The sequence below is a fragment of the Rhineura floridana genome, chromosome 7 (assembly GCF_030035675.1).
Source record: "Rhineura floridana isolate rRhiFlo1 chromosome 7, rRhiFlo1.hap2, whole genome shotgun sequence".
Classification (NCBI taxonomy): domain Eukaryota; kingdom Metazoa; phylum Chordata; class Lepidosauria; order Squamata; family Rhineuridae; genus Rhineura; species Rhineura floridana.
In genome coordinates, this window is record NC_084486.1 from 137,017,761 (window position 1) to 137,034,507 (window position 16,747).

The 16,747-nt window shown below is 41.1% G+C and overlaps 1 protein-coding gene across 3 annotated transcripts in view; it reads left to right on the top strand.

The window, feature by feature from the left end:
• NAALADL2 (N-acetylated alpha-linked acidic dipeptidase like 2) overlaps positions 1–16,747 on the top strand; it is an 847,134-nt gene that overhangs the window by 344,883 nt on the left and 485,504 nt on the right. For all 3 annotated transcript variants that reach the window (XM_061637347.1, XM_061637348.1, XM_061637349.1), the window contains exon 4: positions 2,608–2,727. In XM_061637347.1, coding sequence (XP_061493331.1) covers positions 2,608–2,727 — 120 coding nt within the window. The remainder of the gene's footprint in view (positions 1–2,607; positions 2,728–16,747) is intronic.

Here is a 16,747-nt window from a genome sequence, read left to right on the forward strand (position 1 = left end):
GGGATTGCTTTGTGAATTTTTGTAAATTGCAAGTGTTTTTATTAAAATTGATGATTGTTATTTTTACCTATGCTTATGGTATTAAAAATGTACACTGCTTGGAGACCTTTTTTGTATAACAAGTGACTGACAGATTGCAGTTATTGTTATTGTTAACTTAATGCTCTTTTAGGAGATCCCTTCTGGAACAGGGCAAAGACTCATCATAGTCCAGCATCCTGTTCTCACAGATGCCCATGGGAAGCCTGTAAGCAGGACCTGAGCACAACAGCGTTGTCCCTCACCTGGGATTCCCAGCAAATGGTGTTCAAAGGCTGGGAATCACAGTGGGGGAAGAATGCTGTTGTGCTCAGGTCCTACATACAGGCTTCCCATGGGCATCTGTGAGAACAGGATGCTGGACTGCGATGAACCTTTGGCCGATTCCAGGAGAGATCTACATCACTGTGGTTAGTAGCCATTGATTAATGGAATAGGAAAATGCAGCTTCTTTTACTAGTGGATCCAACTATATCAGCTACAAGGCAGCTGAGAAGATGGGAGCAGCTGAGAAAATATGTTCCCGACCTGAAATAATTTATTATTTATTATTATTTATTCATTACTTGAATTTGTGTGGCACTTTTCCAATATGCTCAAAGTGTTTTACGAAAACGCAAATCAATTCAAAAACATAACAATTGTTTCAAATCATTTCAAAACATAACAATCCAACAATAACTCCAATTGATTATCTAAACATTATCACATTTAAAGTCATAAAGCATCATAAAACAAGCTATCAATCAATTAAAACATATCAAATTAATAACATAACATTTCAATATTAATAATATAACTTTCCAATTTAGCATGTCATGGCAGGGGGGAGGGAACAGAGTTCAGAAAACAGGTTGAGAGCTCTCATACACACACTTTAACATAAATGCATCTTGGTGTATAGCTAACACACACACTGCCCTAACACAAACATTAATACATACTCTGCAGGGGTATAGTTACCAGGGATAGGAGCTCTGACTGCTAGATGGCTAGTCTAGAAGTGCAGAGTAATAAGGAAGAAGGAGCAGAGAGGCTATGCTTTCAGATACTCCAGGTTCTTGTCCCCAAAGATGCTGTCTTTTGCTCTGGCTCTTATACTCTTTTCCCCAGTTATCAGGGGAGGAGTTACTCATCCCTCCTTCCTTCCCACTTGTTATCTTGACCAAAAGATATCAGGACGTGGCCAGAGAATCCTGTAACACCGGTGAGTAGGTATGTGGCTGCTGATCTTGGAGTGTTTTTTTCTGGACCCACTTAAAGGGGCCTGGCTAGAGTCTTGTTTCTTATAGTAAATAATAATAATAATAGTAACAAAATTTATTTATAATGCCCCTTCCCCTAAACGGTGGCACACCAAACATATACAATTAAAATAACAACAACAATACATAAAATAACAACTATTATCAGCCATTGTCACAAAAGGCACCTAACACCATCACCAAAACCAAATCATGTATAAACATGCATAGGGTTGCACAGGAACAGCCAAAACCTGTGTATGAGTTCCATGAGACTTACTTTTGAGTAAGGATGGGGGAACTTTTTTGATTCAGTTTGCATTACTCTTAAGGATGAGGGATTTTTTAAAATTCAGTTTGCATTAATAATAATAATTATTATTTCTCCTAACATACACATTTTTGTATGCAATTCTGCCTAATATACACATTTTTACATAGCAATTTTCCTTAATACAATCCATTTGTGTATGTTGTTTTTGCTAATGTATGCATTTTTATGCACACGTTACCCTAATGCGTGCATTTTTATATGCAATACTTGGCTGGTGAACTCCCTTGCAAAATATGGAGAATGTAAGAGACTAGTTGTTCAGAAGGGGGGGTAGATCCTCAGACAGGTAGACTGGGGGCAGAGACTCAAAAGTCCTCAGTTCACTTCCAGCCCTTGGTGGAGAAAGTGGCTCTACATGGTGCTGTAACAACAACCCATCTTGTCTGTGCGCTTCTCCAAAGAAATAGAATGGGATACCTATTTGGCTATGCCTCCACCTCCCACATCAGTTGTCTGCTGTGAGAAGAAACAGCTGGCAGGCTGGGGAGGAGTGCACCCATCCCTGCTGGTTTTCTTCCTTAGAGTCTCATGGAGGCAGAGACTCAGATCAGATGAGCTATCGGAAGCAGCAGGTAAGCAGTAGGGGGCAACAGTGGCCCCACTGCTAAAGGCAGGGTGGTTACCCAGATTTTGTCCCCAAAGTCTGTGGTTAATGGCACCACTGCCTGTTACTGAGGGTTACTGCAGACCTTTTTAGCATGTCTACATAAAGCTCTTTATCCGTGTTTATAAAAATATGGTACATGCAAATAAACTTTGTGTTTGCAAAAGGTAACGGTATCCCCGCACTTATAGTGCGAGTTGTTTCCGACTCTTAGGGTGACGTCTAGAGACTGTGTAGGGGTGTTTAGCAACTTATAAATCTAATAGCAAACATGATTGTCATGTAATGTTTATGAATTGCTTCTTAGTAGCCACCATCTGTCTGATATTTCTCACAGTGTTGAGAAACAATACACTAATAAATAACATCTATTTCTGTTTTTACAGGGTGAAGTTGTTGATGTGCAGTATGGGACTGCAGAAGATTTGCTCAGGATCCAAAACATTGCAAATATCTCCAGAAAAATTGCAGTTCTGAAGCTAGGACGTTTGCCTTTGTTGTATAAGGTGAGTTATAGCATTAATGCAATTTTATCCTAACAACTTGCTGCTTTTTCTGTTTTTTGCATTGCAGTCATTACAATGATGACTCATTGTGACTTGATCACCTAACCTTGGATTTAATTGTATTTTTCCTGCAATTTGCCTTCTGCAGTTTTTGGCTTCTTTTTTTTTTTTTTTTTTTACTGGAGTTCTTTTCCAAGATTTTCTTAAACTGATTATGATGCAGTATGACTGGTTACCTCTCTTGCACTTTCTCTTCAGGAGGCAAAGGCTAAAGAAGTATTTAACACATTTCAGTTTGTTGACAAGGTAGATGTGGGAAAGGTTCCAAGTTTTGATTAATAAATGTGAAGCATACTGTTCTTCCAGGAGAAATTTACATATGAAAAATGGGGAAGGGCTGTAGCTCAGTGGCAGAACATCTGCCTTGCATGCAGAAGGTCCCAGATTCAATCCCCAGCATCTTCAGGTAAGACTGGAAATATTCCTTGTCTGATACCCTGGAAAGCCTCTGTCAGCCAGTGTAGACAATATTGAGCTAGATGGACAAACGGTCTGACTCAATATAAGCAGCTTCTTATGTTCCTAAAACTAGGAATTCTTCAGCAGGAGTGGTTAAGAAAAGATAGACTAATATATGACTGATTTAAAGGTCAGCACACAAGCTTGGGGAGGTGCAATCCTATGAACAGTGACCTGGGAGTAAGCCCCACTGAAGACAGGGATGTTTGTTTCTGCATAAACATGCATAGGTTTGTGTCTACAGTCACTTATTAGAGATCACATGAACCCCACTCAGGCATTTTCCTGAACACATGGTGCTTAAAGTGAGGATGAGGACTCCAATTTGTACATTGATGCATGCAAGCCCTGCCCCAATGTTCCCATGCATGTTGGCTCCTCAGCTCAGTCCCTGACCTTCCTGTGTTGTCTGCAGAGAGCTTTTACTTATGTTTGCTTGAACACACATGGAATCCTCTGTGCAGTTGAGGACTTTGATAAATCAGGGACCCTGAATGTGCAGAGGGCTGTACTTGCATTCAAGCAAAAAAGCCCCCTTGCAGACTTGACCTGCTCAAAATGGGAAGGTTGGGGCTAGGGAAGGGGGAGATTCAGTTTGCATTTAAAGGTGAACTTACCAAATATATTTTTTTCCCTAAAAATTTGCACTTATCTGAATTTGTAGTGCAGTTGTCCAACCACCTAATGTGTACAAAAATGCACAAACCATTGTAAAATGTGCATGTAAATGCATATATTAGTGATAATAGCATGCAAAAATGCATTATAATAGGGAAATTGCTTTGCAGAAATGTGTATAGTAGGCAACAATGCATGTATAAAATGTGTTTAGTAGGAGGAATTGTTAGCGGATATATAGATGCGATGAGCCGGCCCGAACCAGGTAGAAGTGAATATAAAACGACTTGACACACAGCAGAGCTTCTTTAGGAAAGACTTTACTTTGCAGTGCACAAATAAGTCCTTTTAAAGAGTTAGTAGGTACACTCATGTATATCTGAATACCGGCAACACCTCCATGTCTAACACATGCAACCCCCCCACACTTTACTTACTCTATTGTTCTTTCTTTTATAAGCCCTGGATGTATATTGATAATCCGTTGCAGCTGAGTACCTGCTGCAACCTGAGCCTTTGTTTAGTTTTCAAGTTAACTCTTTATTCCCCTGCTTTCCAAGGGGATCAAATACAAGAACAAGAACTGCAAGTCATTGGTCGGTAACAGGAATGCACACAAAAATGCCGATGAATTTTCATGAAGACTTTTTAAAAAAGAAATGCAAACTGTGGAATTGTGCAGAACTTGACTTAAGATCGGAAAAATGAGGAACTGAGAGAAACTGAAAATGACAGATTCACACATCCCTAGAATGGGCCAACACAGATGTTGGAGGCGGCCAATGTTTGAGCACTATTCCTGCTTTTAAACATTGTTTCTTCAGGTGAATGCCTGAGCATGCCAGTATTGTGGCATTAAATCAAGTGGCCTGAGAGCCAGATTACTGAAGCTGCTTTATATCGAGTCAGACCATTTGTCCATCCAGTTCAGTATTATCCACATTGATCAGTAGTGGTTCTCCAGGATTTTTGGAGAGTCTTTCCCAAGCCTATGTCAACATTCCAAGGATTGAACCTGGGGCCTTCTGCAGGAAAGGCTTGTGCTCGATCATTGAGCTACAGCCAGTGGCAGCTGGTGACTTGATGTCAGTGGGGAAGTGGGATCCACTCTAGGTTTTAGTCCAGACTTTCAAGAAGCTATCCAAGCTGCTGAACCTATTAAAAAACAACAACAGGTGCCTTGGAAGCTCCTTGAAAGTTTGGCCAAAACCTGGAGCGGATTCCATTGCCTCACTGACATGGAACCACAAGCCACCAATGTTACAGCACTTTTCCAACTGTTACACTGATCTCCTAATGACTGTTCCTGATGCATTCTTATAGATGTTAAACAGAATTGGGGAATATGGTAACCTGTAGCACCCCACAGTGTAACTGCCAGGGAGCTGAAAAATAGTCACCTAAACACTACTCTTTAAAACTGGCCCTGTAGGTAAGTGTGAAGCCACAATGCTGTATTGAGAGGATAACTGTCAATGTAACCATACTCCCAACTACCTTTTTAAAGGGGCCTTAAGCCTCAAATAAAGGTCTGACACTGCTTATTAGTAGTTTAGAGCTATGAACTCTCTCCCAAGAATTCACATTCTTTCTTGTATTAGGTCATAGACTCAAGCCTGGTCATGTCCACTCTGGCTCCCTTGAGGCTCATGATCAGCTTGTGGGAGGTAGCACATCTCATACCTATAAAGGAGGGGCCATAAGAGTATATCAGGACACTTTCTCAGAAAGAGAAGAAGACACAGATGGAGACACACAGAGAGCCAGGAGACACCAACCAACACACATCAATGCTACAGACTCTGTGAAAGCCATGGGAAGGTGGCTGGACTGGCTCACCTGAGTCCCCCTCCCTGCCTCTTCCCCATAGCTGGGGTTGGCAATATATGAAGGGGCTTAATGTAATGCTAATAATCTGGTATCTGAATAAAGGCCACATTAATTAGCATAGCTGGTGTCAAACTTTATTGCTTATCTGACTTCATCCTAAAAGAACATCTACCCCCCTCAGTCACACACAAGAGGGTGACAGAAAAAAATGCCACCCATTCCCACCCCACCAAGCCAGCCTACACTGACCTGGGAGTAAGTCAGTGGGGCTTACCTCTGAATAGACATGTATACAATTGCAATGTAAATGTATTTTCTCTTCAAATAAATATGGATTTTATGAACAGTGAACCCAATCAGAAACCTTTGAGAGCTACAAATGCTGATAGGTAACTATGTTCCACTCCACACATTAGCCCAGGAAGAGCATATGGGGGCAGCTCATATCAGAATTTGCAAATATCTCATTCCTCAAGCATCTAGCATGGATGCAGACAAGATGGAAAACAAATGAAACTGCTGAAGCACAAATTGGGCTTTAGAAAAGGTTTTGAACTCTGAGATAGTTGTGACTACATGAAGATGCAGAGTGAAGGAAACCTATTAAAGGGAGCAATATTTACTGAAAGGATGGGTAGGAAGAGGAGAGATGTAACAATAGCAGGAGCCAAAACTTTACATAAGTGCAAGGGAGGAGTTCTGGGAGACACTACAGCTCTCATAATGAGCTATAGTTAGGTTGCCTCCAGACTGTCAGTATTTTATGGGAGGGATTCAAGTGCGTACCAGAAACGTAGGCTTGCACAATTAAAGTGAATTGAAGTGCTCTGTTGCCCTGCCACAACAAATCCGCTTTTTAAAAACAAAAACAAAACAGACTTTTTTCCAGTTAGGAAAGTGGCAGGGAAATGCACTCAAAAGTACGGGATGAACAAATGGTTTTCAGGAAGATGTATAAACATTAATCAGGATGAATGCAGGATTAATGTGTATTGTCAAATATGAATGTCCACTGGAGAATAACCTCCTCACAAATAAATCAGAATGAATGCTTAATAAAGACTGGACATAATCTAACCTTTGCACATGCTTTGTGCAAACAAATCAGGATGAATACTCAATAGGTTGTCTGGAAAAGTCCTAAGTGAACACATGATGGGGGAAATGGAGATGAGCATGGTAGCTCCAGCCCCATACCTGTTTCCCTTCAAGTTGGGCGAACCTATGAAGTGGGATGCCTTTCTTGGAGGGCTGTCCATGTATTTTAGACCCTGGTTTTCCTCAGGACGTAGCGCAGAACTGAAGCCTTCAACAGCAGACGCTTTAGAGCAGTTGTACTAAGTATTGCATAGCATTAAGCAAAAGCCATGTGTTCCACACTTCAATCTCCTGTGGCATCATTTTACAAAGGCTGCAGCAGCAGATATTATAAGGAGAGAAAGGGCAAAGAGCTAGAGAGGGGGGAAATGAAGTGAATGAAAGCAGTAGTAGCTGGAGACGGCTGTCTCCTATTGTCATATGATCTGAGATCAGAAATAGAAATCTTAATCTCAGACATCATTACTTGCCCTGTTGGAGATTCAGACATGCCCTGAGGTGAAGCTCAGCATAACACATTGGCTGTCTGACCTCAAGCTTTTGGGGTCTTACCAGGTCTGTTGGATTCTTTCCAAAATTTGAGGCTTCCAGCTGCATTGAAACACAGTGGGTGTCTCAGGAATGGAAACAGAAACGGTAACGGACTAAAACATAGCACAAAAGGAATAGCCAGTTGGGGACTCAGAGAGTATCCAGAACATAATGCTGATGCTGGAGTGAAGTATTCAGCCCAGCTATTTGCATCACTTCTGGGAAGATGGGGCTAGGTGGAAGATTTCTGCAATTTTTTGGGTGTTGGTCAGGTGGAGGGACCTTTTTTAAAACAACAACAACAAACAAAAACCCGCTAGAATGCTCCTGGAAACACTATTACAACGTGACACAGTGCCATTGGGTCATTATTTTTTCAAAGAGGAATGTCACTGGGGCTTATTGTAGCTCCAATGATTGTTGAAGCAATGGAAAATGCTTTTTTTCACAATGACATCAGGCGACCCAGTTTTGCCCATGTCACAATGATGACAGGTGACCCAGTTTTGCCTGTATGGACAATTAGCTGATCATTGGGACTTTCAAAGCACTGTGCATAGAGCTATGCGGGCTGATTGTTGGATCTTGCATAGGTCCATGTACAGTGTTTTACAAACTTTGACAATCAGCTGATTATCATCCCTTGCAAAGTCCTGTACACAAGGCTTTGCAGGCACAGCCAACTGGTGCCCACAAACTCCCTTTGTTCCAGTCATGTCTTTACCTGTGTATGCCCTCTTCAGGTTTCCGAGGTACCAGAGAGAAGAGTAAGGCAGACTCAGCCGCAGGTTTACTTAAAAAGGAGAGTGTTTACTGAGTAGCTTTCAACCCACAGGTGTACTCAATACAATGGAACAGGCTGCCAGGCTCTGCACGGGTGTGGACCAGGCTGAACACTGAACTGGGCAGCCAAGAACCCTTTTATAGGATACATGTTTACAACACAGTAATGAGCAACTAATAGACAAAGGATTAAGTCACCACTTCCCCAACATAGCCCGCCGGTGATGGGGCTCTTTCCCAGGATCATACACAGGGCTGGATTATCCATTAGGTTTAGTAGGCTGAAGCCTAGGGGCCCAGAGCTCTTGTGATCCGCAGAAGCAGGACAGGAGCCGCTGATCACGGGACAAGAGCTTCCGAACCGCCTGCCATCCCCCCGCTTCACTTACCTTTTTCTCCGCTGTTTTTTGCAGTTTGCCATCAATCAAGATGGCAGCCGAGGTTTCCCTAAGGGGTTGAAGCCTCTGCCGCCATCTTGGTTGATGGCACGCATGTGTGCTACACACATGAGTCTTCAGCCCCTTAGGGAGACCTCGGCCACCATCTTGATTGATGGCAAACCTGTGTGCGCACTGCGCGTAGCCGCAAAAAAACCTGAAAGTTAGGTGAAGCGGGGGGGATGGGATGGGACGGGATGGCGGGCAGCTCAGAATCAGCCTAGGGGCCCTCCTCAGCTTAATCCGGCCCTGATCATACAGCATAGCAATAGCTGATAAGCAAAGCCTCTAATTGCCTGGTGGGCATTAACTGCTCCAAGGTCTACACTATCTGGTTAACAAGGCACATTCCCAGCATTCTTGGCAGAGCATCAGAACTTTGCCTGTTGGGACTTCCCAGGAGGATTGCTCCGCCTGTGACGCCTCTGAGATGAGCTCCCGTCTCAGAGGAAGCTTTTTCAGTTTTAAAACCAGTCAGAAGAATTTTTTGACTGGTAAAAACTTTCTCCCAGGCAAGGGAGAAACGAAGAGATCACCCACAGAAGCTTCGTTGTGTTTGTTGGGGACTGGAATTCATCAGGATCGCCTATGAACGAAGGTGTAGCCAGCAGCATCTGACGGAGTCAGGGAATTCAAGCAAGCTCAAACTGACTAAGCGAGACTTTTTTTTTCTTTAAAGAAAAACAGATTTTAACAGGCAAGCATCCTTCTGTCTACTACTATCTACTATCACTCTTATCATTGTTACAGTAAAAGAGATTTGTTATAGAATCAGCAACAAAGAATCCCTGGGTGAGTTATACCTTTCTCTTTTATACACGGAATTAAGGAAGAAGAAAATCAAAATAGCTTATCTTTGTTTTTATTGCAAAAAGCTGGCATGGAATTGAGCATTATAAAGATATAAACGGATGAGGGGCATCTAATCTAAGAGGAAAATCTGATGAATATGAACATTTGAGTACTATTTGTTTGGGACTATTTTTTCTGGTCTACTTTATTTTGACGAATCTGCTTATTCTTTATGCCACTAATTATTTTGATGCTGGGAACTAAGTTTGTTTTGCACTCTTGGTAACATAAGAGATAAGGCAGTCTGTCTAGAAGATGATGTCAACAGGCTTGGAATATTAACTCCTTTGTTGCTGGAAAAAGAAATAAATTGCTCTTTGCTTGAGAATAGTGGCTATATTGGAAATTGAAGGGGGGGGTTTGGTCTTAAGAATGACAATCAAGAAAGCGGCTGAGACCCTGGATGTACAGGAAGGGGTTCTCTCTCTAAACATGTTTCAGAAAATAATGGATGAGATTAAGATAATGAAACAAGAATTGAGACAGGGCAGACAAGAGATGAAAATTGAATTTGGCAAAATGAAACAGGAGCTGAAAGAAATAAAGGATTCTATGAGAAAAGAAGGTATAACTGGACAAGCAACAGGAAATGAAAGAAAAATTAAAGGGAAGGTGCAAGTCCTGGAGATTGGAATAGATATATCAAATGTGGAATTGGAAAAAGATTTGAACTTTATAGCTGTGATGGATCCTAGTGACAAAGATTATTGCTTGGAATTCAGCGCTGTCTCTGAAGGAATTGGTGAAGATATCAGAGATAAATTTATCAATGTTTCAAAAAAATTTCTGGACTGGAATGATCTGATGGAACCTGAGATAGAGAAAGTTTATAGAATTAATTCCAGATTCCGTTGTTCATGCTCTGGTAACTTCAAGATTTGATTACTGTAATGCGCTCTACGTAGGGCTGCCCTTGAAGACAGTTCGGAAGCTTCAGCTGGTCCAGAACGCGGCTGCCAGACTATTGACGAGGACCAGTCGGTCTTTGCATATAACACCTATTCTGGCGCGTCTGCACTGGCTCCCTATTTGCTTCCGGGTGAGATTCAAGGTGCTGGTTTTGACCTATAAAGCCTTACACGGCGTGGGACCTCAATACCTTGTGGAACGCCTCTCTCGCTATGAACCTACCCGTTCACTTCGTTCAGAATCTAAGGCCCTCCTCCGGGTACCAGCTCATCGGGAAGCCCGGAGGGTGGTTACTAGATCTAGGGCCTTTTCTGTGGTGGCCCCTGAGTTGTGGAACAGCCTCCCCGAAGAGGTACGCCTGGCGCCTACACTTCTATCTTTCCGGCGCCAGGTAAAGACCTTTTTATGCTCCCAGGCATTTTAAGCTTTTAATTTTCTTAATCTTTCTACTTTTAACATGTATCCTTCTTAATTTGTGTTGTATTTCGTTTTTGTTGTGCTCTCTGTTGTTTGTTTGTACATGTTTTTGTGATTTTTTACTATGATATATTGTATTTTATCTTGTTTGTTCACCGCCCTGAGAGCTATTCTGCTAAGGGCGGTATATAAATTGAAATAATAAATAAATAAATAAATAAATATGTGACAATGGAAAAACTCTCAAGAGATGTGCTAGTGCACCCCGTAAAAAAGAAGAACAGAGATATGACTTTACAACAATATTTCAGTAACATAGTCAGAATTGATGGCAAGAAAATATTTGTGATGAAGGAAATTCCTATCAGACTTTTACTATATGACTATGACAGCAGAATTATATGTGCAAGGATGGACGATGGAAGATGGAACTAACACTGATAATGGAAGAATAGCTGTTGAAACTACTGGATTTATTAGACTTGAATAGATGGATTATTTGACATGTCTACTTGGAGAAAAATTGATAGAAATATTTCTCAAGGACTGGAAACCTCTCTTTGACTTTTTGTGGAAAGAATAAAATGATATGATGTTAATGAGATTTAATGATTAACCAAGATAACCACTGGAGGAAAGTGATTTTGTAATATATTAAGGGACAGGTTTGTTATATACTATAGATCTATAGCTGATTTAACACAAATCGGAAGTCAATATTTTTATTGTATTAGTTATTAATTTGTTCTTTTTCTTTTTGTTTTGTTTTGTTTTAGAAATCTGAATAAAAATTTATATTAAAAAAAAAGAACTTTGCCTGTTAGGAACCCCAGATTAGACCCCAGGTGGCTCTGAGCTATACATTGACCATTCCTTGACCTATCTCCCTGCTGGCTTAGACACTGAATGCTAAACTCTAAAGAGAACTACTTACTGTAAACCGCCCAGAGAGCTTCGGCTATGGGGCGGTATACAAATACAATAAATAAATAAATAAATAAATAAATCTAAGGCTGGGGGGAAATACAAGCCCCCCTTGCCTACAGGCAGCTATTCTGCTGATATAGCTGCTGAGCTTGCCCACATGATGGTACAACCTGTCCCACACCTGATGTCATATATCATGTCAGGTGTAGGGCAAGTAGACATGGCTTGGCTAAAATGGTACCATGGGCCAAATGGGGAGACCTGGTGGGCCTATTTACACCCACAGGATGAAGGTTCCCCACCCCACTCTAAAAGAAGACCTCAACCCTCTGTCACATTGCCTCCATCATGATAAGTCATCCCATCCCTGAAAGCATAATAATTTTACCTACCCAAAAAGTCTTTGAAAATGCCCTCCACTGTGTGGACGAGAATAAGAACACAGGGATGTTGGAAGCTTTGTTGTTATGTGCCTTCAAGTCGGTTACGACTTATGGCGACCCTATGAATCAGACACCTCCAATAGCATCTGTCTTGGCAGGTGTATAAAAATGCAAACTGTCAGACCCTCTTGACAAATTTGTTCTATGATCTGTTGTTGTTATGTGCTTTCAAGTCTACTACGACTTATGGCAACCCTATGAATCAGCAACCTCCAAGAGCATCTGTCGTGAACCACCCTGTTCAGATCTTGTAAGTTCAGGTCTGTGGCTTCCTTTATGGAATCAATCCATCTCTTTTTGGCCTTGCTCTTTTTCTACTCCCTTCTGTTTTTCCCAGCATTCTTGTCTTTTCTAGTGAATCATGTCTTCTCATTATGTGTCCAAAGTATGATAACCCCAGTTTCATCATTTTAGCTTCTAGTGATAGTTCTGGTTTAATTTGTTCTAACGCCCAATTATTTGTCTTTTTCACAGTCCATGGTATGCGCAAAGCTCTCCACAAACACCACATTTCAAATGAGTGGATTTTTCTCTTATCTGCTTTTTTCACTATCCAACTTTCACATCCATACATAGAGATCGGGGATACCATGGTCCAGTTCTCTCATAGCTACCCTCACCAGTCCTAGCCTTCTTCTGATTTCTTGACTATTGTCTCCATTTTGGTTAATGACTGTGCCACGGTATTGATAATCCTTGACAAGTTTGATGTCCTCATTGTCAACTTTAATGTTACATAAATCTTCTGTTGTCATTACTTTAGTCTTCTTGACGTTCAGCTGTAGTCCTGCTTTTGTGCTTTCCTCTTTAACTTTCATCAGCATTCATTTCAAATCATTACTGGTTTCTGCCAGTAGTATGGTATCGTCTGCATATCTTAAATTATTGATATTTCTCTCTCCAGTTTTCACACCTCCTTCATCTTGGTCCAATTCCACTTTCCATATGATATGTTCTGCATATAGATTAAACAAATAGGGTGATAAAATACACCCCTGTCTCACACCCTTTCCAATGGGGAACCAATCAGTTTCTCCATATTCTGTCCTTACAGTAGCCTCTTGTCCAGAGTATAGGTTGTACATCAGAACAATCAGATGCTGTGCCCCCCCATTTCTTTTAAAGCATTCCATAGCTTTTCATGATCTACACCAGCCTTTCCCAACCAGTGTGCCTCCAGATGTTGTTGGACCACAACTCCCATCAGCCTCACCCATTGGCAATGCTGGCTGAGGCTGATGGGAATTGTGGTGCCAACAGCTGCAGGCACACTGGTTGGGAAAGGCTGATCTACACAATGAAAGGCTTTGCTGTAATTATACCAAATCAGACCATTTGTTCATATAGCTATATTGTCTACATTGATTGGAAGAAGTTTGGGGCACTCTTGGTTCTATCTGGAGACCCCAGGGATTGAACATGGGACCTTCAGCATGCAAAGCAGATGCTTTATCACTGACCAAGGGTCGTTAAAAGGTTCAGTAAATAAAATAAAAATGTATTAGGTTTTATTCATCTAATTTCTACTTAGAGTAGACCCATTAAAATTAATGAACCTAAGTTAGTGTGTCTGTTAGCTTCAGTGGGTCTATGCTGGGTAGAACTAGTACTGAATACCACGCATTGATCTTTTTAAAAAAGCTATCCAAAAGAAGCATTCAAAATGGCTTACATAAATCAATAAAGAACCTGTGCGGAGGGCAACCAGTGCAAAAAAAAAAAACATTTGGAGGTCACAATGGATTCACATGGAGGCTGAGCTAATTACTTGAAGTCATTATTTGTCCTCAAATATAAGAATGCATATACACTCATTCACTTCTGCGCTCTTCCCTCAGCTATTTTGGAAGGAAGTTTTAAAGGTATTGGTTGAAGCGTTCATAAAAGCTGGTCTAAATTGTAAGGAACAGAGGACTAGTTCTCCCCCTAAGATGGATCCTATACAAACCCTACAAACAAGAAACCTGCCTCGGAGAGCTACTAAGAAACACAAGGTCACGGCACAGAAGAAAAAAAATCAGTTCTACAAGGCTGAACAAGAAAAGCAAGAATATTGAAACACTTTTGAGACATTGTAGTAATAAAATGAATTTTGAGAAGCTTTTTAAATTACTAGACGCTCCATCTATGCAGGAGAAGAAGAAGCCGACAAAAAAGAGTATGCAAATTGAACAAAATCCTTGCATCAGTACTAAAGCTCCACATGAGGTTCTTGTGCTTCTCCCACGTCTCTCTCTGCCTAATACCAGTCTACAGACCCAAGTCTTTGACCAACAAGATCCATAGTCAATGTTACCTAAGGAACCCAAATCACCCTTGGGAAGAACCACAAGCTGGGCCTTAGTTCTAAACCGTTATAAACTGGTCTTGGCCAACTACCCCAAACCCACTGGTTTTCTAACTCAACAAGATCATAAAATCCACCTATTAGAAACTCTTCAAGGTGGTTCAACAGGGGCTTTAAAGATTGATGACATAATACAAATTGAGTATCTTTTCTACAATTATGTCAATGTTCGTGCTTTGGTGTCTTTTAATGATTTAGGAAAAGCTAAGTGGGTGCTTGATAATAGAGACTTCCTCGACACGTGGGTTCTATTCGTGTCAAGGGTCTTCGAGAATCTAGCCCCCCCACAGAAGCTAACCACTCATCCCGTGCAGGGTACAAATGCTGCTCTGCCACAACCAGCAAATAAGCCAGGATATAATTTGATTGACCTTGAGTCCAAGACAGTATCTTCCCAGCCCAGTACTCAGGCTCCGCAGTTGCCGGTACATCAGAAGGGAACAGACACCGTTGACCACTCATCAGCGTCCAAGGAAATTTGAGAGTGTTGTTAAGCAAGCATTTCTGAGTTCAGGACTGTAAGTTTGGTAAGGTTTTGTTTTGAAATGAGCTTATGGGAAGCATCAGAATGGCTTGGGGGTATTTTTAATTTAACATTGCGGAATGTGAAAAATCCACGCTGGCTATAGTATACAGCCTTCTTATAGAATAATCTGGCCAGACTTGAACACTGCTTTCTGTTTCCCTATCACTCTCACCATTTGACTGTCATTTCTCGCTGTCAGAGATATTGCTTGAATTATTGAATTCAGTGTCTACATGTTTATCTCCTGCTGCTACCAAACTATTTGATGCTGTAGATGGGATGCAATCATCAGGATTCATTCGGCACTTACAGAATTCTCACTTTCCACAACTTGGCTTTGTGAAGTAGAAACGAATAGAACTCATTTCACTGTGATTTGCTCCAATCAGCAGGAAATGACAAGGAAGCAAGCTAGAATAGTTTTTCTCAGGGGCCAACACACTCCCCTTTCATGTTGATTATCTCATAAAATCCTGAACACATAGGGACCCTGCTGGGACCCAACTCCCCCAAAAGGGTCTAAGACCCCCTAAGGCCCTGGATGACTACACCCCTGAGCTTTTTTTGTATTTTGTAGGAATGGGGAGAAATTTGGGTTGGTTTGCATTTCCATTCAAACCTGAAAGGTGGCTAGCCTTTGAAATCTGCACTTCTCTGAATTTTGTGATGATGTTCTCCACCCATTCACCTCACTGTATATACTGGGGGGGGGAGGATGCATAAAATGCATGTATTAGTGAAAAAAAGTTAAACATAAATTATATTAGAGAAAATGCTTGCAAAAATGTGTATATTAGGCAAAATTACACACAAAACTGCTGACAAATGTTGGTGCGGATTTAAAAAATAAAACACTGCAACCTGATGCAAAAATGTGGCAAACTTAATTAAGACTGGAAAAATGCGAAATTGAGGCCCAAAGTGCCAGATTCATTCATCCCTAGTGTTCCCTTCATTATGTGGGATCAAATATTTGTTCTTTGAATTTGAGGGTCTGCAGACTATTAATAAACTTGAACTGAACTGAGCAATGGTATGAACAGAAGACTGAAAAAAATAAAAAATACAGTTGTCTAGGACAGACAACCAAAACCATTTAAACAGCAGAGCAGAATAAATTCAGCAACAGAAGCAGACATAGAAGAAAAACTGGAACTGGGGAAAAGATATACCTAACAAAGTTTGAATAAACAGGACAGACTTCACCCATTGCATAAAAGAGAAGAATTGTTGCATATATTTTGTAACCCTGATAGTAGATTAAAACCATATTTTAAAATCCAATAAGGTAATACTTTTTAAACAGGAACCAAGGGACTAACAGTAGTATTGTGTTGTTAGCAGCAGGTACAATAATCCAGATTAATTCCCAGAGTGCTCATGTGAAATGTACTTTGGAAAATAAGTATTTTGACCTGTCTCGTAAAGGCAGATAGAGAGGACATTAACCAGGCATCCCAGACTAATCCCAGGGCAAGGAGTTCTACAACTGGATCACCACCACCAAGTAGGTCCTGTACACACATTTCCACCTAGCACATCTCAGATAGTGGTAGGATGTAAATTAGGGCTTCTGCTGAAGACTGAAATGCGTAGGCAGAGACATTCATCTAGATCAGAGAAGAGGAATCTGTGGTCTTCCAGATGTTGTTGGGCTCCAACTCCCATCATGCTGGCTGATGGGAACTGGAGTGCAACAACATTCAGGTTCTCCATCCCTACTTTACGTATCAAGTCCCAAACCATTTAGAGCTTTGAAAGTAAGAACAAGCACTTTAAACTG